The sequence below is a fragment of the Triturus cristatus genome, chromosome 5_2 (genome assembly GCF_964204655.1).
Source record: "Triturus cristatus chromosome 5_2, aTriCri1.1, whole genome shotgun sequence".
Classification (NCBI taxonomy): Eukaryota; Metazoa; Chordata; class Amphibia; order Caudata; family Salamandridae; genus Triturus; species Triturus cristatus.
This window is the reverse complement of record NC_140588.1, coordinates 307,600,879-307,623,844: the sequence shown is the minus strand read 5'-3', so window position 1 is coordinate 307,623,844 and position 22,966 is coordinate 307,600,879. Positions and strand designations below refer to the sequence as shown.

The following is a 22,966-nucleotide window of genomic DNA, read 5'->3' as shown; positions in this document are numbered from 1 at the left end:
GGGAAATACTTACACTGCTGCTGGCACAGTGGGGTCTTGGAGCCCCGGACTTTGCAGTATATGCATACAGCACTCAGGCCTAATTTTTACATTTCTGGCAACATCCAATGCCATTCCAACCACACATGGCCATTGAGATAGGGAGGATGGCACCTCTACCCCTAAACATAGCATTATACCATAACTACAAACCCCCAAGACACGAAATCGACACCACAGAAACCCTGCGGTGGGCCTCGAACGGCCTCTGTAAACGGGCGATATTACAAGTAATATACGCGCCATCCATGCCAATATCAAATAACCCACTGATTCCCCCGTTGCTGGAGAGACACACACAGGTTCGTGCACACCTAAACAAAATTGTTACCAGAAGCGATCTGTACCCAGAAGGCCAATTCTTCACACTCCAACAAATGAGCAGCTCACCACAACGCTCAGCACTAGAAACATTACTATGCTAGCATATACGAGCAGCATGCTGTGTAAGATATAGTACATTCTCCACTGCCCCATAACCATTGCCAGCACCGGAACACATACTCCCAGTACTTTCGGCCCGTGAGCTGGTAACTCGTATATTCACCATTACACAACGCAAATCCCCGATTATTGCCCCCAATCACACAGCGCCTGGGAGGCAGATACTGGAGATGAAATCACAGACAAACAATGGGTCTTCTGCTGTAGCCAACTAGAGCAGCTCTCTCCCAACTATCGCCTCAGGCTAATTCATTTTAAATACATACACTGCATCTATCAATCAATCAATCAATCAAAGACATTTGTAGAGCGCACTACTTACCCGTAGGGTCTCAAGGCGCTGGGGGGGAGGGGGGTGCCGCTACTGCTCGAACAGCCAGGTCTTCAGCTTCTTCCTGAAGGAGAGGTGGTCTTGGGTCAGGCGCAGGTCGGTCGGGAGGGAGTTCCAGGTCTTGGCGGCCAGGTAGGAGAAGGACCTTCCTCCTGTAGTCGCTCTTCGTATGCGGGGGACGGCGGCGAGGGCGTGGTTGGCTGATCGGAGGTGGCGTTTGGGAGCGTAGAAGTTGATTCGGTTGTTGAGGTAGCTCGGGCATTGGTCGTGTAGGGCTTTGTGTACGTGGGTGAGGAGGCGGAAGGTGATTCTTTTGTTGACGGGGAGCCAATGTAGGTCTCTCAGATGTCCGGAGATGTGGCTGGTTCGTGGGATGTCGAGGATGAGTCTGGCTGAGGTGTTCTGGATCCGCTGGAGTCTCTTCTGGAGCTTGGCGGTGGTACCGGCGTAGAGGGCGTTGCCGTAGTCCAGTCGACTAGTGACGAGGGCCTGGGTGACGGTCTTCCTGGTCTCGGTGGGGATCCACCAGAAGATCTTCCGTAGCATGCGTAGGATGTTGAAGCACGCCGAGGAGACGTTGTTGACTTGCCTGGTCATGGAGAGGGAGGAGTCCAGGATGAAGCCCAGGTTGCGTGCGTGGTCTGACGGTTTGGGTGCGGTGCCCAGGGCGGGAGGCCACCAGGAGTCGTCCCAGGCGGAGGGGGAAGAGCCCAGGATGAGGACCTCCGTCTTGTCTGAGTTCAGTTTCAGGCGGCTGGTCGTCATCCACTCGGCTACCTCTTTCATCCCTTCGTGCAGGTTGGCTCTGGCGGCGGCGGGGTCGTTGGTCAGGGAGAGGATCAGCTGGGTGTCGTCGGCGTAGGAGATTATGCTGAGGTTGTGTTGGCGTGCGATGGCCGCGAGGGGGCTCATGTAGACGTTGAAGAGGGTGGGGCTCAGCGAGGATCCTTGAGGGACGCCGCAGATGACTTCGGTGGCCTCTGACTTGTACGGTGGTAGGCGGACTCTCTGTGTTCTTCCGTCGAGGAAGGAGATGATCCATTCCAGAGCCTTCTCCTGGATTCCAACGTTGCTGAGGCGCTGTACTAGGGTGCGGTGGCAGACAGTGTCGAATGCCGCGGAGAGGTCTAGGAGGATGAGGGCCGCTGTTTCTCCGTTGTCCATCAGGGCTCGGATGTCATCGGTGGCGGCGATGAGGGCGGTCTCGGTGCTGTGGTTGGCTCGGAAGCCAGACTGTGAGGGGTCGAGGGATCCATTCGTCTCAAGGAAGGCGGCCAGCTGCTTGTTGACTGTCTTCTCGATGACTTTGGCTGGAAACGGGAGGAGCGAGATGGGGCGGTAATTCTTGAGTTCGGTGGGGTCCGCTGTGGGTTTCTTGAGTAGAGCGCTGAGTTCGGCGTGCTTCCAGCTCTCAGGGAAGGTGGCGGTGTCGAAGGATGTGTTGATGATGTCTCGCAGGTGGGGTGCGATGACAGCGTCGGCCTTGTTGAAGACGTGGTGAGGGCAGGGGTCGGTCGGCGATCCGGAGTGGATGGAGTTCATCGTGCGGATGGTGTCTTCGGTGCTGATCGGAGTCCAGGCGTGGAGGGTGGTGGTGGGGGGTGGTTGTTCGGTCGTGGTGTGCGTTGGTTGGTTGTTGAAGCTGTTGTGTATGTCCGCGATCTTGTTGTGGAAGTATGAGGCGAGGGAGTTGCAGAGGTCTTGCGATGGGGTGATGTCGTTGCTTCCTGCGCTGGGGTTGGAAAGCTCTTTCACGATGTTGAAGAGTTCCTTGCAGTTGTGTGCGTTGTTGTCCAGCCGGTCCTTGAATGCATTTTTCTTGGCGGCGCGGATCAGCTGATGGTGCTTCCGGGTGGCAAGCTTGAAGGTGGTCCTGTTGTCCGGTGTTGGTTCCCTTCTCCAGACTTTCTCGAGGGCTCGGCAGTTCTTCTTGGAGCTCTTGAGTTCGTCGGTGAACATGGGGCTTTCTTGCTGCCGGGTCTGCTGGGCGGGGTCCTCAGCGGGGCGAGCTCGTCCGCGCAGCTGCTGATCCACTTCGTGAGGTTGTCGGCGGCCTGGCTGGGGTTCGCTGAGCTGGTAGGAGGGTGCTGGCTCAGGGAGGTGGCTAGCTGGTCGGCTGTGATCTTGTTCCAGCTTCTGCGGGCAGCCTGTTGCTGGTGGTGGTGGGTCGTCGTTCTTTTGAAGGTGAAGTGGATGCAGCTGTGGTCCGTCCATTGAAGCTCTGTGGCGTGGCTGAAGTCGATGTCTGTGCTGGATGAGAAGACTGCGTCGAGTGTGTGTCCGGCGAGGTGGGTGGGGGTGGACACCAGCTGCTTGAGTCCAAGATTGGCGAGGTTGTCGAGCAGGGTGCTGGTGTTGCGGTCGTTGTTGTTCTCCAGGTGGAAGTTGAGGTCCCCCAGGAGGATGTAGTCAGCGGAGGGGAGGGCATGCTGGCTGACGAAGTCGGCGATGTCCTCGCTGAATTGGGTGCGTGGTCCCGGAGGTCGGTAGATCAGGGTGCCTCTGAGGGTGGTCTTCGGGTCGGTGTGGATCTGGAAATGCAGGTGTTCGGCGGTGGTCAGGGTGTTGTCGGTGCTGGTCGTGAGACGGATGGTGTTCCTGTGGATGATGGCGATGCCTCCTCCCATCTGGTTGGCGGTGCGATCCCTCCGGGTGATCTTGTAGCCCTCTGGGATGGCGATGGCGATGTCGGGAGCTGAAGAGGCGTTCATCCAGGTCTCCGTGAGGAAGGCAACGTCTGGAGCTGTGGTGTCGAGGAGGTTCCAGAGTTCGATGGCGTGTCTGTGGACGGAGCGGGTGTTGAGCAGGATGCACTTGAGGAGGGTGCTGCTGGTGTTCGACTTGGCGGGTGCTGGTGCGAGGCAGGTCCGGATGCAGGTGAACTTGCAGGCGTGACAGCTGAAGGGTCCGTGGGTGTGTCTCGGGGTGGCTTGGTGGCATCCCGGGGTTCGGCCGGTGTTGAGTGCGTTGAGGGTGGCGGCGTCGTACGTCTGGCGGGTGGGCTGGGGTCTTCGGGAGCCAGGGGTTCGGGCGCGGGCCAGGCACGGACGGGCGCAGACGGGCTTACCTTTGGCGCACCTTCGGCGCACAATCGGCGCGCCCGCTGCGCGTGACCGCTGCGCGTTCGCACGGTCGCCATATATGGCGAAGTGCGCGGGGGGGCGGAGCAGCTGGGAGGCGGGAGCGGGGAGGGAGGGTGAACGGCGGCGAAAACAGCGGCAAACAGGAAGGAAATACACAATACAGAGAAAAAGAAAACAGGCAATACAATTTAACAAAAGCGGATTGACAAGGCAAAAACAGCAGGGGCAGTTTAGGATAGCAGGGACCACGCCGCTCGGGGGCCGGGGGCGTGGTCACGCGCCGGTAGCGAGGCAGTCCGGCAGGGAGGGAGAGCACACGCAGCAGCTGGTGGCCGTGCGGCGCGGGGGTGTCCTAGAGCTAGGTCACACTCACCTGCGTCGCACGGTCACCATATATGGCCAAGTGCGCGGGAGGGCGGAGCAGCTGGGAGGCGGGAGCGGGGAGGGTACAGAAGGCAAAAGGGGCGGGGTTTCGCGGCGGTGGCGGGAAGCGGGGAGGGAGGGTGAACGGCGGCGAAAACAGCGGCAAACAGGAAGGAAATACACAATACAGAGAAAAAGAAAACAGGCAATACAATTTAACAAAAGCGGATTGACAAGGCAAAAACAGCAGGGGCAGGTTAGGAGAGCAGGGACCACGCCGCTCGGGGGCCGGGGGCGTGGTCACGCGCCGGTAGCGAGGCAGTCAGGCAGGGAGGGAGTGCACACGCAGCAGCTGGTGGCCGTGCGGCGCGGGGGTGTCCTAGAGCTAGGTCACACTCACCTGCGTCGCACGGTCGCCATATATGGCCAAGTGCGCGGGGGGGCGGAGCAGCTGGGAGGCGGGAGCGGGGAGGGTACAGAAGGCAAAAGGGGCGTGGTTTCGCGGCAGTGGCGGGAAGCGGGGAGGGAGGGTGAACGGCGGCGAAAACAGCGGCAAACAGGAAGGAAATACACAATACAGAGAAAAAGAAAACAGGCAATACAATTTAACAAAAGCGGATTGACAAGGCAAAAACAGCAGGGGCAGGTTAGGAGAGCAGGGACCACGCCGCTCGGGGGCCGGGGGCGTGGTCACGTGCCGGTAGCGAGGCAGTCAGGCAGGGAGGGAGAGCACACGCAGCAGCTGGTGGCCGTGCGGCGCGGGGGTGTCCTAGAGCTAGGTCACACTCACCTGCGTCGCACGGTCACCATATATGGCCAAGTGCGCGGGGGGGCGGAGCAGCTGGGAGGCGGGAGCGGGGAGGGTACAGAAGGCAAAAGGGGCGGGGTTTCGCGGCGGGAAGCGGGGAGGGAGGGTGAACGGCGGCGAAAACAGCGGCAAACAGGAAGGAAATACACAATACAGAGAAAAAGAAAACAGGCAATACAATTTAACAAAAGCGGATTGACAAGGCAAAAACAGCAGGGGCAGGTTAGGAGAGCAGGGACCACGCCGCTCGGGGCCGGGGGCGTGGTCACGCGCCGGTAGCGAGGCAGTCCGGCAGGGAGGGAGAGCACACGCAGCAGCTGGTGGCCGTGCGGCGCGGGGGTGTCCTAGAGCTAGGTCACACTCACCTGCGTCGCACGGTCGCCATATATGGCCAAGTGCGCGGGGGGGCGGAGCAGCCGGGAGGCGGGAGCGGGGAGGGTACAGAAGGCAAAAGGGGCGGGGTTTCGCGGCGGTGGCGGGAAGCGGGGAGGGAGGGTGAACGGCGGCGAAAACAGCAGCAAACAGGAAGGAAATACACAATACAGAGAAAGAGAAAACAGGCAATACAATTTAACAAAAGCGGATTGACAAGGCAAAAACAGCAGGGGCAGGTTAGGAGAGCAGGGACCACGCCGCTCGGGGGCCGGGGGCGTGGTCACGCGCCGGTAGCGAGGCAGTCAGGCAGGGAGGGAGAGCACACGCAGCAGCTGGTGGCCGTGCGGCGCGGGGGTGTCCTAGAGCTCCCCAACGCAATTACACGCATGGGACTGCGGCCTGACCCAAATTGCTGGCGGTGTGGGATTCCCCAGGCAACATTCCTACATTTGGCCTGGGAGTGCTGACCCATAGCTGGTTTCTGGGTGGAGGTACTTATTCACATAGAGGATATAACTGAGCAGACCATGCCGAGGATTCCCCTGGTGGTACTGTTGGGATATGTACACAACACCCGGACCTCCGTAAGACAACTCATGACACTGCTGCTATTGCTGGCCAAAAGACGAGTGGTCATGCACTGGGAATCAACAACACTCCCAACCATAAAGGCCTGGGTGAAAGACATCACATATTGTAGGGATCAACTGTCATGTATTTAAGAGCTCTTACCGGCTCGATCCCAACCTAAAGATATCTAGTCCCCATTCACAAGCTGGCTACGAGCCGCTGATGGGGACGCATTGTAGGTAAACCTGGTACAACACAGCACGCTCTGAACTATTAACATTGGAAATCACACGCAGGTACAGACGGGTCGAGAATTTATGCGAAATCCCATGATTTAATGAATGCAATGAGATTTTGTGGTGTGTGCAGCTTGTAATCTATGTAATACTATATAAATAACGGACAAATGTGTGGAACAATGAGGCGGGTAAACCCATTGTGTCGACAGCGATGCTGTGTAATTGCAGTCATGTTTTTCCTTCCGTTATGTTTGCTGCTGCAAAAAAATCAATAAAATGTAGTACAGAGCTGCCACTTGAAGATTGCCTAGTTCATGATAACTAATGATCAAACATCTCCCATATGACCGTGTCAATAAGGGTGCCAAATCTATGGCGCTTGGCGCTACGGTGGGGTGGTCCAGCAAGTCTTGTATGTTTTCATAGTCAGTATGTTTTTCTTTTTCCTCTCTTGCCCCTCCTCTCCTCCACCACTGGCTGGGTTGGGTGAGGAAGCCTTAGTAACTCGATCTCTAATGCTTTGCATCTTCCTCCTTGTCTCCTGCTCCATGTACCTGTCCCTTGATCCACACCCTCACACTCTCTCTCCCTACATATCTAATATTCCGTAGCCGACAACTCTTACTAGAAATACATGCCTGTTTCTTGCTGCCTGTCTGTCTTCCTCCCTACTCTCCTCTATCTACTATCTTTGCCCCCCCCCCCCTAACCGCCTCCATATTCAAACCTGCTTTTCACAGTTTTATTTTGGAGTCCGTTTTATATAGCATCAACATCACCCAAAGGTACAGGAGTGCTTTATGTTACCACCAGTTACTGCAATATATATTGCCTTTCTCAATAAATAAGTCCTACCACTTTTAGAAAGTTTCTTTACCTTATATTGCACAACTGTTCACCAAGTTAAAACTTACAACAGCAAAACAATTATTTAACTCACAGGCGAAACCTATTGATTTGCCCGTGCTTGTTACACTTATTACCACTGCCTGGACATTGGTTGTACCTCATTAGTACCAGTTCAACACCCACATATAGCAATAAGTTCGGAAAGGTGACCAGTCAGGCTTTGCAAGAGGCCTTCCACTGCGCTTCAACACATCGCTGTATTTTTAGTAACTTCTGAACCGTTTGAACTAGAAACACAAATATTTTTTGTTAAAATCTGCGGCTTATGTAGCAGACAATACATTGAGGCAAATCCTTCAAATGTACAGTTATGCGAAAAAACACTGCTGTCAGACAATTGCATAGTTCCAGTGGCCATTGCTATTGCAAAGCCAGCTTCTGGATTGAGGACTTGCCTCATACAGCAGGGACTCCAACTGGAGACTGCAAGGTGTTAAACTTAGTTACATGTCATTTGTAGTAAAGAGAGTGGAGGAGATTTCTCTGAGGAGGATCACCTTGTTAGGTTTGTCCTACAGAGAGCTTACACTATCAGCAAAAGCTATAGTTTTTAAATAGGTCTAAAAAGGACCAATAACGTTGCACTGACCTGAGCCGTCCAAGTTAATTTCATTTGTTTCATATTTAAAGATGGAAATGGAACATTAACAGTTTCACATGGAGAAAGGTGGTTTCATTTACAGGTCCAAGTGTAAATCACAAAAATCCCTTGAGCGGGTGTCATGTGCTCGCGACACAGCACTAAATAGCCATAAAAAATTGCCTAGAAAGTGCAGCATTTATAAATAAGTGTTTGCGACTGGATGCAGTACTTTGCACAAGGCATGAGGAAAAAAAGACTAATTTTGGGGGAAATCTTTAATGCACCTGACGAGAGCCGCATGTGTATATTTTTTTTAATACTAAAGAGGGCATCGATTGCATACAACGGTGATGCTATATGTACGCATGGTTCTGTTGCAGAAATTCTTTTGTTACTGATTGGCCACGCTTTCCAAAATTAATATTCTTTTCTATGAAACTTGGTTCCCCAGTTATATCAGTTTATGTGAGCTGTAAATAGCAGGTTATTCATTTTGTCGATCGTGGAAGAACGAATGCCTGAGTTGGCCCACTCGGGATGTCAAACAGGTTAGCGCAGTTTGCTGTAGTGGGCGCTTAACTCACTGAGCCCTTTCTCAAGTTGTATCATTCTTTAATATGCATTTTGGATGGTGGCAGATTGACAAGCACTGCACATTGTATATCAAGCGGTGCATGGACATATCCTACATTGGCACAATGGCCCAATTCACAAAGTGCATTTTTGTAGGTTTCACATGCGCAAAGAACAAAAGATATTGTCCTTATGAAATAAAAAGGGGATACATATAGAGCCCACCCATTTCTTTCATTTACTTACCATTGGTTGGCTCTCATATCACTGTTTCCTTGCTTCCCATTGGTCAGCTGCTTCTCCTGGCGTACGGTTTCCTCCTTGGTTTCAGGGTCTTCGACTCCTGCCGAGGAGCATAGACCAAGTACTGCTTCCAGTGGCCAGTGTCCTTCCACTGGCCAGCGGGCACCCATTTTTTTGCTGTTTACTTACAGGCATGCACTTAGAGAGTGCATGCTCTGTAGTCCATCTCCTCCAACCCCACCCTCCTCCTACACTCCGTGAAGTTACCCTTCCCATCCTCTGCAGTGTCCGCCCCGCCCCATTGGTGTCACCCTCCCACATCTGACTTCCCACTGGTATGTTTACACACAAAACCTCCTGATCCTCCTACCGCTTTAAAAGTAACTTTCCTTCATCACGCCCTCCTTCAATTGATTTTCACTCACCCCCTACCCATCTGCTGCTCTCCAATGCATTGATCCCCCTCCCCCAAAACACCCCCTCATTGTTTTTGTGGTTTTTAGGTCTTGCCTACGCAGCGCCGTCACTGTGCTCTTTTTGGAAGCACACACTCATGCTTGTGGCGGCATCCACCTTGCGGGAGCGAGCAGGGGGCATGCCACAAGCACGAGTATGTGCTTCCGAAAAGAGCAGACCGCGCACGCACGCACCACTCCAGGGCTTGTTTGTGCCTGTAGCCCAGCAGATTGCCGTAACCTCCGCAGGCCTCCATTAGGAATTTATTTGATATTTGTTCTGGCTTCTTTTCAGCCCATTACTCTCCAGACTCGAGCGGCGCATTGCCATTGCCTTTTCAGACTCCAGAACTTGTAATTTTTGAAACTTTATTTTTAATTTTTGCTTGAGACGTACATGCATTAACCTATGATACAATCATTATTGTACACACTGGTTATTCCTCCTTATGGAACGGGCCATCTCAAAACATTTTAGGCGAGGCACATATTTTGCGCCATTATATGTGCACATTGCTTCAGAACTGCTGAAGAAATACTGCACCGCTTCCCGTCCATGGTTCCTGTCCCCCTCAGGATGAGCAGTAGAGATGACTGCCTATTGCAACCTGCCCTGCTTTTACTAATGACGTTAATATCACAGTGTAAATGGGTGGCGCGGCCTACGCCCAAACGTAAAAATAAACAACTGTTGTGGCCAGCAGCCTGGAAGGCTTGTGGGGTGAACGCACTTCCCCTGGGGAGCAGAAGTCACCTGACCCCTCTCCCCTGAATGAAAACATTTGTTAAGTACATTTGTTAAGCATCTCTGTGTGACATGCAGTACGTTAAACTAGATATGTGGATTTCAATAAATGAGTTTCTCTATAAAGTCATGCATTTCATGAAAGCGAAACCTGATCTATTTGAGGGAAGTTGGTTGCAAGGTCTAACTCTCGTGCAGGGTTAAGGGAGGTGCTGACCTCCCACAGAGATTTTGCTGAAACAACAAGTCAATCACGCCGAGAAGGAGCAAAGTGTTATCTCGCCCCAGTAAAGGCAGATTTTATTTGGTATTCGGCATTTAGGTAGCGCACCGCCACTAATTATATTACGTCATAGTGCTTTCTGTAGTCTGGAGGTGGCCTTCTAAACTCTTCACAGTGACCATTCCAGGCCACAGTCGGAATAGGTTTGTGGGGATGTGCTGGTGGGTGAAGAATGCTCTGTTAGACTTGGGGGTCTCTAGTTGGCACAGGTAAGCACTTGTGACAAATAGGGACCCTCTCCTCTAGTCAGGGTAAGGGGTACACTCCTAAAATAACCCCTGCTCACCCCCTTGGTAGCTTGGCACGAGCAGACAGGCTTATCTCAGAGGCAGTGTGTAAAGCATTTGTGAACACATACAGTAACCAAGTGACAACACTACAGATGGACACCACACAGGTTTTGTATCAAAAATAAGTATTCTTTATATAGATGTACCACAAGACCATTAAACGACAAAAACACACAATACTGTTACTTTAGATGGTAGAATTTTGCTTAGTTCTCTTTAGTTCTTAAATTCGACACTTTAAGTCAATGTACCTTTTAGATGCGACACGCAGGGCAACAAAAGTGTTGCAACGATGTTGAAGCGTTGAAGATTTTGGTGCAAAGAAATAAAGACGTGAAGATCTTCCAAAAGCGGCACGCTTCTCCGATGTTGCGAGAAAACTCTACGCGTCAGCTGCAGCGGCGACACCCTTTTACGCGATGCGACGACAGCGGCCTTGGCGGCGACACTCTTCTCCCACGTTTGCGAGATGCTTCCGCTCGATGCGACAGCTTGCAGCGGCGACACACTTTACGCAATGCGACAGCAACAGTTCCGACAGCGGCACGCTTCTCCGTGGATGCGAGGCTCTTTTCTTGATGCGGTGCAATGCGACAACTACGATGGCGACACGCTTATTCCTCGATGCGAGACTCTTTTCTTGATGCAGTGCAAACACGTATAAGGTCCCAAAGGCGAGACCTATTGGCAATGCCAATGCTTGTTTAAACATGTTTCACAGCAGTGCAGGCTGCTGTGCAAGATGGATTGAAGGGAGAAAAAGCGCTATGAAGCAGTCAACCCCTGCCCTGTCCTAGCGCTATTTTTTTTTTTTTACCAAAGCCATGCAACATATAATAAACATTGAAAAAGCCTATTGGCTTTGCAATGTTTGTCTTTCACTTGGTTGCTGTCTGGTGGGTTGAACAGGAATCTTTCTTTCACCTTAGCTAAGGCATAACAGGTGACCTATGTCTAAGAACTAATATTTGGTCAAAGTAAAGAACACAAAAAAGAGTGCAGCAAACTAGGTCGCTTTTCTAATGCAGCTATGTGCAGGATATATTTGTGAGTAACTGTGTGGGATGGATCACTAACCTGTTGATCAGTAAACATATTTACAGTATGATAATTAAATTCCCATAGAACACTCCAATCTGTCTTTGCATCTAGAGACAACCTGCATCCTTGTCAAAATGAGCAATACTAGCACTGAGGGTCCCGGCTGCCGCCCCCTTCGAGTATACCAGCAGTTGCCTGTGTGGGTCGTTGAAGATCACAATGATGTAAGTATTGACTAATACACAAAATTACTGTATCTCTATAGTTCCCAGTATACACATAGCACTGTCGCTGCATAATGCACATAATCTGGCACAATTTACTTATATCAATATGAGTTTCAATATGAGTTTCCTGACTGTGAGAATCAATTATGTGCGTTTGTCTCTTGTCTTCTCTGCAGTTCCTTAGTTCTTCACGGTGGGAAGTTGTGGCAAGCATGTAGCATCCCATTTTTTTATTTTTTGAAATCGTGGATTCTCAAATCGTTGGCCCCAAACAGCAGAGATATGCAAAAGTGTTCAGCCTTTAAAACCCGTACTACAAAGTTTTAGGTCTTTACAGAGAGATTGTGAGTCTCTTTTGAATAATTTGAAAAAAAAAATTAAAAGGGCTTTGAGCCCGCCCATTAATTACCATTACTTACCATTGGTTGGCTTCAGCGTCACTCTCAATTCCTTGCTTGTCATTGGTCAGCGCTCCTGTCTGTAGCCAGTGCCCTTCCATTGGCTGCGTGCTTGCAGAACAACTCTTTCTTTATTTTCTAGTATAGTACTCTATAGTAGTTCATCATGTTCAGGCCGTCTCTACCCGCCCCTCCTACCACAGCCACATTTCATGGTTTCGTGACCCCGTCCCTCCCATCACCCAGGTCTCATCCCTGCTTAATCCCTCCCTTGTTGCTTCCCGTCCACTGCCCGTCGCTGCTTGTCCCATAGTTGTTTGCTTCCATTCACCCCTCCGGCGTTTTTATTTTTTAGTGTAGCACTCTATAAGAGTGCATCAGTTTGGAAACCGTCTCTACTTGCCCCTCCCACACTGCCCTCATTCCTTTGTTGCTTGAGCCTGTGGGAGGAAAACTGTACCCCAAAATTTGGACTCCCTAAAATTGATCTCAAGTGCTTCTTCCACAGTTTACTGGATCAGAGACGGTGTTTAACCTCAATTTCATAAAGCAGTGTTTCCCTAGTTATGGCATCTCCTCAAACATCAATTAGCAGAGTAAAAACAGTTCATTAAATGTATTGGGTCCACTCAGTAATTGAGTTCTGGAATAATGAAAAGTTCAAGGGTTTTATTAAAATGATTAAAAAAAAAAAAGCGGTATAGAGTCAATGGCATGAAGGCTCTCAGATGCAAAGTTATACAGAGTATGTAAAAATCTGAAAACAGTCTTAATGGGCAGCAGCGTAATAAAATTGGGCAGGATCCCTAGCAACATTTAAATGCTAAGGAAAATCACACCAAAATTGAGGGGTTCTTACACAATTATTGTACAGTATATTAGAACAGCTGCAGAATCATTGCTCTGTGAGCAGAAGTATAATTTCGTACAGAACACAAGAATAATGCAGAACATTAACTTCAAACATAAGCACCATCCCATTTCTATTCAACACCCTCTTTGCTAACAGTATGAAACATTCAGACAAAAAGACTTTCTCCCAGTGAATGGGCCCAGTGAAAAAAACAAATGAGATAGATGCTTGTTGCAATATTACATCCCCACCATATCAAGTCCAACACTAGCAAAGCAGTTACTGCAGCGGACATTAACCATTATGTAATCAGCTTACTGTGTTCTGCGAATCCTGTGGGGAGAGGATGTGTGAGGGGGCAGCAGGAGTGAGTGACAGAGATGGCATCCATCTTGTTCAAAATGGACATTTATATAGACATGTGGCCTAACTAAAACACATTATTAGCTTCACTTCTATGCATCATATGAAATAAGTTCCAATTGCAATTATATTAATCAAGTCTGAACATGCAGGATGATGTGACAAATTGCACCTTACACATTATTATTATTTCACAACAATTTAAACTTTAAAACAATCTCGCTATAATCCCCCCTTTTATTATTATATACTCACTAAAACAATGAATACAACTTTATTAATCAGAAATGTGTTCAGTCTGTCTGCATTATTTTCCACTACTTTCTAGAACTCTCCTTCAACATAATTGGTTGTAGGTAGAATCCTCGATATTTTCCATCTTGTAGTTTTCAGAACAATTCCTCTTTAATAATCTCTCCTTATTCTTGTACACACAGTTTTTAATCAGACACCCAGGAATTTAATAAAAGAAATTCAACATTTGCACAAATCATTATAATGATTACAGTGGTTAATATAGTGCGTAAGGCCCCCCCCCTAATTATCCATCCACTCACCAACCTTACCAAAACCCATCCCCAGCTCACTAGCCTAGGGACCTATAGTTTCCCATAAATTGTGCTCTTCCAAAGATTAAAGTTCATGAGAGATGTTAGACAAGTTTGTGGTATAAGAATTAATGATAGGCCTGTTATCTGGGATGAAAGCACAGCACCTCCAAACCTTTAGTACTTTACAAACACTGCCTTCTTTCCAAGAACGATATTTAATGATATGCGATTCCGCATCACCATAGCTCTAATAGCAATTAGTTCTGAATTCATTTGAGTCAGTGCTCCAACAGTATTTAAAGCAAGTATATCCACCAATGTAGATGAACGTCTAATTTTCCTGTGATTCATTGCCACACTTGTAGAAGGAATAATAGCAACTAATATAGTTAGGACTAACTGTCTAGATTGTGGCTTCACTCTCCTCAAACCAACTGCATCATCCATTTCGTTCATATAATAAACTCTAGGAAACACCAAAGCAAGATAACAAGATGCAACCCAGTTATGTGACAAATTAAACTAAACAGTCTAACCACACGCATGATAAATTGCTCTCAGAATCTGCTCTCCACCAATCAAATAATCACCACTTGAAACATAGCTCTTTTCATCCGACACTAGCAAAGCAACTACTGCATTGGAAATAAACCATTATGCCATCAAATTTCTGTGAAGCCTGTGGGGAGAGGATATGTGTGGGGTGTGAGAGGCAGCAGGAGTGAGTGGCAGATTGCATCCATCTTGTTCAAAATGGAGATTTATACAGACATGTGGGCTAACTAAAACACATGAATATCTTCATTTCTTTACAGCATATGAAATTTGTTTCAATTGCAATTATATGAATTCATTCTATATATGCAAGATCAAATGGACAATTGCATATTATATATTATTAATTCACAAAAATATATATATAAACTTAAAAATAATCCAACTGCCACCTCCCACCCATCCCTTCTTGTCCCGTCTAGTGACACCCTCCCGCAACCCCTGTCACTGTTTGCCCCTTCCCTGCTTGCCCGTCCCTCTGATCTCTTTTCTTGCTTGGCCTGTCACGGGCACCTTGGCGGCCTCTCAGGATCCGTTTGTTGCTCAGATTGGTCCACCTATTGACACCCTCAAGTCTGACTTGCTATTACAGCACGGAAGGTTAAGGTGGGAAGCGAAGGAAGGGAACAGCGGGAAGGGAGACCTGTGAAGAGAAGGACTTGTTTAGGTATCCAAGTAAACAATAAGATAAGCACATTTAAATGCATTCATATAGTTCATCTCTCCCTACTACCTGTAAAGAAAGATAACAAGAATCCTTCAGTTGATTTTAAGAAGGACGATTGACATTCATCGATCTCATCTTTAACAACTAAAGCACCTTCAGCAGAAATATATACACTTAGGTTCCATTCAAAAAGGTGCTGTGAAATAAAACAAGAGGATTACTACTACGGTCTATTCTGAATTAACGTAAACATATACAGGTACTATTATGCTGACGTGTACCCACCTATGTTGGTAATAAGTCTAAATTCACTGGGGGAGGAAGGATATGGCTTAGCTTCAACCTCCATCTGTCCGCCTGTTAGAAACATGAGCAAGAAACATACAACACATAATGAGCACGTTTTGTTGGTGAAGGGTAGATCATTCCGGGTAACATTCCTTGAGGTATATACATTTTATATCAGACACAAGCCATCAAGTAAATTTGTTTGTATACTTCTTTGTAGTAAAATAATTAGTATAGCCTTTTATTTGCAGGTTCTATACCACCTGGTATTCTTGTAGAGTCTTGATAGCGCATATCAGATAATGCAGAATCTTCCACATGGTAGCCCAGCACCCGGCTCATGAAATACTTTAACCCCTTCGCTGCGGCGCGAATTCCGCCGCGGCGCTGGGGGGGTTTGTGGTGAGCACGGCGCCGCCATGCTCGTGACGGAACCACGCCGTCATGAGTCACGGGCGAGCTGTGCTCATGACGGCGTGGTTCCGTCACGATTCCGCCCACTCAGTACTTCGCCCGCACAGGCGGGGAATTAGTGCCGCATAGGCGGAGCGGCCGCAGCATGACGGAACCACGCCGTCATGAGCACACGCCGCCCGTGGCTCATGACGGCGTGGTTCCGTCATGAGCGTGGAAGGGGTTAACACAGCACCTTTAGGAAAGGGTTTTATTTTACAAAATGCAAGGACTCTCTCTTTAGAATAAGGCTTGGGGTTTTATTTCACACAATGCTCTCTAACAGAAAGCCTTTCCCAGATGCCAAATGCAAAAGGTTCATATATACAAAGAAGTATATATGTGTTCGAGGCATATGAGCTGCAGATTATACACTTTTGCATAGATCGCCATCTGGTGTTGGGCCCTGATGTTTGCAGTTGGTTTTTCCTCTTGGAAAGTCTTTAGAAGTCACGAGGTCGGTGACTCCTCTTTTGGATCGTATTGCGCATGGGCTTCGGCTCCATCCTCAGATTGTTTTTTTTCCGCCATCGGGCTCAGATGTACCTTCGCGCTCCGGTTCCGAACATTTCCAGTTCGACGATCGAAGCGGAATCCTCACCTCACATCGCGGTATTGTTTAGATCGCGATCTCCTCAATCAACGCACCTTCTCATCGACAAATCTTCGGTTACAGTCGTCGACGGCGGCCTTCGGGCCTACCCAAGCTCTGGTCCCGGCTGATGGAAAAACCTCCATTCAAGAAGAGCCCTCGATGTGGGTCCAAATTCCCCCACACCGATCTTCATGAGGTGTGCAACCTCTGCCTCTCCCCTGAACACGAGGCTCGAGACTGTCCGGCCTGTAAGTCTTTCAGATCGAAAAAGACTATTCGGGACCGAAGAGCCAGACGAAACATGGCACACTCCTCGACCTCCGTTCCAGTCGATATCTTCGGAGACGACATCGACGATCCGGGACAGCAGCGCACCGAAGAGGACCTTGTCAGTGCTTCCGAGGCAGACGACTCAGATGTGGAGGACATCACTGGGGCGCAGAGGGTCGTGAGTAATATACCCCCCCTACTCCCGCGCCAACACCCAAAAAGGCTTCGGTCACGCCTTCGGGCCTAGGCAAGACCAGAGACACTGCTTCACACACCCCACCTTCGGGCCCGGTGAAGAAGCCAAATAAGCCTTCCGGCGGCTCGGGCTCGAGCCAGCCTGTCAGCAGTGCCGAGAAACACACTTTGGCACCGAAAAAGAAACCGGCCTCTACCTCGACACCGAGCTCCGCACCGAAGTCCTCGGGGTCGAAACCCAGCGCTTCCGTACCGACGCCATCTTCGGTACCGACCAAACCCCATAAGGCCCTCGGCACCGACACTTCCAAGCCGAAGCCCACCTCGGCGCCGACCAAGAAATCGGAGGTTCCCAAGCCCAGTGCTAAGCAAACTGGCACGGACAAGCCTAAAAAGTCATCGGCCCCGAAGACTTCGGCGCCGACGGACCAAACACTGTCACAGGAACTATTTACACCGGATCCCTTACAAAAAATTCTCATCAGGGATTCAAAAACTGGACGTTTGGCACTCTCTTCCAAAAAGAGACATTTGGACAAACCGGCTCCGCCTCCAAAGAGGAAGGACTCTGCTACCTCCCCTTTCAGAATACCTTCCCCACCTCCTCCACCCTCTCCACCTCCGCCTTCACAACCCCCACCTCATCGCTCTCCGACCCCGTCTCCAGTCGATGATGATCAGGGGGACCCATATCACGATACAGGGGATGTGCCCCAAGACCCCAACCCTACAGGATCCCCAGACCCATGGGATGACTACAATAACCACGTTATTCCCGATGTCCCACAAGATTTCCTCCTCAACACATTTGATACCACACATAGGTCTACCTCCATACTACCTATGCTCAAGGGGGTGGTAAAACATGCGCCAGAGGTTTTTAAGGACCCAGTCAGGGCCTGGGTCATTAACCCACGCATAGAGAAAAAGTACAAAGCTGCCCCCACAGATCCTGCCTATATCAAAGGGCCAGCGCCACTAGATTCCCTAGTGGTTTCCACTGCACGAAAAAGGTCAAATTCCCAGGCGTCAGGCGAAGCACCACCACCTGACAAAGAGTCAAAGCTACTGGACGTGTCAGGAAAGCGCACTGCGTCACAGGCAGCCAATATATGGCGTATCGCCAACACCCAAGCGCTATTGGCCAGATACGATAGGGCACATTATGATGAATTAGAAACCATAATGCACCACCTCCCTGAAAGATACAAAACTAGGGCCAATGAATTAATTCAAGAGGGTAAGACAATAACTAACACCTCTATACGCTGTGCCTTAGATGCAGCAGACACAGCCTCCAGGGCCATTAATACTAGCGTCCTCCTCCGTCGCCATGCTTGGCTAACAATATCAGGTTTTAAACTAGAGGTACAAGCCTCCATCCTGAATAATCCCTTTGACCAAGAACACATATTCGGCCCAAAGGTAGATGAGGCCCTCGAAAAAATGAAGAAGGACACCGATGCGGCAAAGTCCATGGGAGCCCTGCAGTCACACCCTCCTAGGCGCTCTTTTCGCCGCTCTTCCTTTCGGAGTACATCTAGGGGCTACTCCTCAGATAGCGCATCCACTTCCTACAAATCCCCCACTCAGTCCACCTTCACAAGGGGTTATCAAAGAGGCGGCTATAGGGGAAATAATAATAAAGGCAGAGGCAAAACAAATGCCGCCCGCTCTGCCACACCGCCTACCCAATGACTTCCCCCCGCTCCCTCCAGATCATCCCACTCCGATCGGGGGCAGACTTCAAAATTTCCTTCATGTCTGAGAGACCATCACCTCAGACAAGTGGGTGACACAAATTAATCGGTCAGGATACTGCCTGGAATTAACATCTACCCCCGCCCCCCCCCCCCAACATTCCACTCAGGCAACGCCCAATGTCACAAGAACATTCCACATTACTAAAACAGGAGGTAATCTCCCACCTACAAAAACATGCAATAGCACATGTTCCCGTCAATCAGAAAATATAGGGAGTAGACCCCTAAATTTTGCTAATACCAAAAAGGGACGAGACTCTACGACCTATTCTAGATCTCCGGCCCCTAAACACATACATACATTCAGACCATTTTTACATGGTAACGCTTCAGCAGGTGCTTTCGCTCCTCTCCCAGAACGACTTCCTCACCACACTGGACTTGAAAGACGCATACTTCCACATTCCAGTACATCATGCTCACAGAAAGTACCTCAGATTTGTAGTGGACGGGCAACACTACCAGTTCAAGGTGCTCCCATTCGGAGTCACAACAGCACCACGGGTATTCACCAAGTGCCTAACGGTAGTGGCCGCACACCTCAGAAGACCGCACATTCACGTCTTCCCATACTTGGACGACTGGCTGATAAAAGCCACGTCCTACAACCAATGTGTACACCACACCGCCACTACAATCCAACTACTTCACCAACTAGGCTTCACGGTGAACCACCAAAAGTCCCAACTAACACCATCCCACATAAAGCAATACCTCAGTGCCACCATAGACACATCAAAAGCAATAGCCTACCCCTATCCGGCCAGGATTGCAATCATTCAGGCTTTGCGACAAAGATTCATACTTCAACACTCCCTTCCAACAAGAGTGTTTATGCAACTGATAGGCATGATGGCCTCTTGCATTTTCATAGTGCCCCACGCAAGACTCCAGATGCGTCCACTCCAAGAGTGCTTAGCGCGCCAATGGAACCAGGCCCAGGGGCAACTAACAGATCTGGTGTTGGTAGACGGTCGCACCCATCGCTCTCTGCAGTGGTGGAACATCACAAACATTTCCAAAGGTCGACCGTTCCTGGACCCGGTTCCACAAATAATACTAACAGACGCATCGCTCTCCGGCTGGGGAGCTCATCTATTACACCTCACAGTGCAGTGCACATGGACGCCGCAACAAAAGTTACTCCATATCAACCATCTGGAGTTACTAGCAATCTCTCTAGCCCTAAAATCTTTTCAGGCACATATTTCAGGCAAGGCAGACCTCATTCGCACAGACAACATGACGGCTATGTATTACATTCAAAAACCAGGCGGCACACACTCTCCACAGCTCTCTCAACTAGCACAGAGCATATGGAGATGGGCAATTCCACACAAAATCTTTCTCCTAGCCCAACATGTCCCAGGAGTCTTAAACACCATGGCAGATCTGCTCAGCAGACAGACGCAACAGATCCACAAGTGGGAACTTCACCCGCAGGTTCTTCACCCGTTCTTTCAAACGTAGGGGCATCCACAAATAGACCTATTCGCCACCCACGAAAATAAAAAATGCCCAAGCTTCGCCGCCAGATACCCACACCCATTGTCCAAAGCAAATGCGATATGGATGAACTGGTCAGGCAAATTTGTGCATGCTTTTCCACCTCTCCCACTAATTCCATTAGTGGTGCGTAAGCTACAACAGCATTCCCTCACGCTGATCCTAGTAGCTCCAACATGGGCCAGACAACCGTGGTACACCACGCTGCTGGAACTCTCGGTAGTACCGCACCAAAAGCTACACCTCTCACCATGCCTCCTAACTCAGAACCATGGAGAGATCAGGCACCCGGACCCAGCTCAGCTCAACCTTGCGATCTGGCTCCTGAAATCCTAGAATTCGGATACCTAAACCTTCCCCCTGACTGTATGAACGTCATCAGAGAAGCTAGGCGCCCTACCACTAGAGCCTGCTACGCTGCCAAGTGGAAAAGATTTGTTGTTTATTGCCATAACAACACAATCAATCCTCTAGACGTGTATATACAACACATCATATGCTACTTACTCCACCTACAAAGTTGTAATCTAGCATATACCTCCATTCGGCTACACCTCGCAGCAATTGCAGCTTACTTCCAAAACAGGCAGCACCTATTGCTTTTCAGAGTACCTGCCATTAAAGCCTTCATGGAAGGCCTAAAAGGAATAATTCCCCCCAGAGTACCACCCTCACCTGTGTGGAACTTAAATATCGTTCTCACGAGGCTAATGGGGCCGCCCTTCGAACCTTTGCATAAATGCGAACTGCAATTTCTCACATGGAAAACAGCTTTCCTTGTAGCCATCACTTCCCTTAGAAGGGTCAGTGAGATACAAGCACTTACCACACAAGAACCTTTTCTTCAAATGCACCAGAACAAGGTTGTTCTCCGTACCAACCCAAAATTCCTACCTCAAGTCATTTCCCCTTTTCACCTAAACCAATCTGTAGAATTACCGGTATTTTTCTCGCAACCTCAGACTGTTGCAGAAAAGGCTCTACACGCGCTAGATGTCTAACGAGCCTTACTTTACTATATCCAAAGAACACAACCTTTCAGAAAGACCAAACAACTGTTTGTCTCTTTCTCTCCACCACACAAGGGCAACCCCATCTCAAAATCAGGGATAGCTAGGTGGATTGTAAAATGCATCCAGATTTGCTACCACAAAGCAAAACGAACGCTATCCGTTCCTCCTAAAGCCCATTCTACACGAAAGATAGGGGCTTCTATGGCTTTTCTAGGGAACATCCCACTAGATGATATCTGCAAAGCAGCTACATGGTCAACACCGCACACTTTCACTAAACACTACTGTGTAGATGTGCAAACCAAGCAACAAGCTAGTGTGGGCCAGGCTGTACTAAAAACACTATTTCAAACCACTGCAACAGATACCGGTGGTCGCCGCTAAGGTTGGGAACTGCTATATAGTCTATGCAAAAGTGTGTAATCTGCAGCTCATATGCCTCAAACGGAATATGCTACTTACCAGTATGCATCTGTTCTTGGCATGTAGAGCTGCAGATCTACACACGCCCACCCGCCTCCCCCCAGATACCTGTATCTGTTCCAGTCTATCTTATTTAGATACAACACACATGGGTTTCTTCACTGTTATTACTACGCTCCATCTTTCCCTGCTGGCGAAAAACAATCTGAGGATGGAGCCGAAGCCCATGCGCAATACGATCCAAAGGAGTAGTCACCGACCTCGTGACTTCCAAAAACTTTCCAAGAGGAAAAACAAACTGCAAACATCCGGGCCCAACACCAGATGGCGATCTATGCAAAAGATCGAAGCTCACAAAAGCCTTTGAGAGTACATAAACAATCCCTCACAAAAACAGAAAGACCTTGAACGTGAATAACCCAAGCAACTTGCAAGCACTGCTGTGGATGCAGAAAAGCTGAAGCAAGGTAAAGCCAGGGAAAAAGGATAACATGAGGCCATGTCAAAGCCAATAGTAAGAACCTTATAATTCTCATTAATGTACAACACAATGCACAAATGTGCACAACTGCTTATAGATTCACACACTTCATCTCTCAAGGTACAACACCGCGCACATGTGTTCATCACTGCCCACAACACAGCACTTCGAGACCAAAAAGTACATTTCACAACTCTCTCTCTTTCACACTTTCAAATGCACATCCAACGCTTTCTGTTCTTGGCAAGGCTGTCTTACTCCGTGACAGCTCCCACTGAAAGACAGCAAGATTACAAGAAATAAGAGAAGCAAGGCATATGCAGGACCGTCTCATACATCCAGGCTAGGATGAAAAATAACACACTAAAGTCAGTTAAAATAATGGTAGTCAAAGGTCATCACTGGGTGTCAAACCTCAAGAGTGCCTCTAGAACTACATGTAGATATCGCTTTATCTGGCAGACAAGACGTTTGTAGGACATTCCAATATTCAAGTTTTGTACGTAAGCGCCCCCCCGCCCCAGGCTACTGGTATTACCTCCTTCGTGGTCTTTCCCAGAACGTTGTTCAGTTAACCAATTTCAGAGCATGACACACATTCTAACCACTGAAAGAGACATAGTAGGTGGTGTCCGAGACACTCTTACCGCACCGGTCCCACGGTAACACCAAGCACACTTCTACTGGGGCACCGAGAACGCTCAGAATAATCTGCGGCGCTTCCTCCTGCGTTGATGGATTTCATAGCCTTCCAGGTCCCAAAACACGTCATTTCCTGACACGTGAACGCCACGCTGTACGGGTATCTGGGTAATGTAGTTCTTTGCCCTCCTGCCGCGTATCTGTCTTCGCCCTTGTTTCCTCTCGCCACCTTGATTGCTGCGACTGTTAGACTGCTGCGTAGTCCATCCAGCTCATCTCTTGGCTCCTTGAGCTGTCTGGAAGCGTGACAACGTTCATTGAGGTGAGTGCCGTAACATGGCCCTTCTAA

The 22,966-nt window shown here is 49.2% G+C and overlaps 1 protein-coding gene across 2 annotated transcripts in view; it reads left to right on the top strand.

The window, feature by feature from the left end:
- The window catches only part of C5_2H5orf22 (chromosome 5_2 C5orf22 homolog), a 409,270-nt gene that overhangs the window by 41,987 nt on the left and 344,317 nt on the right, over window positions 1-22,966 (top strand). The window contains exon 2 of one of the 2 annotated variants that reach the window (XM_085607074.1): window positions 11,486-11,598. The exons of the other annotated variant lie outside the window; for it this stretch is intronic. Within the exon in view, the coding sequence (XP_085463200.1) occupies window positions 11,509-11,598 (90 nt within the window). The 5' untranslated portion in view covers window positions 11,486-11,508. The remainder of the gene's footprint in view (window positions 1-11,485; window positions 11,599-22,966) is intronic. 2 annotated transcript variants of the gene reach the window in all.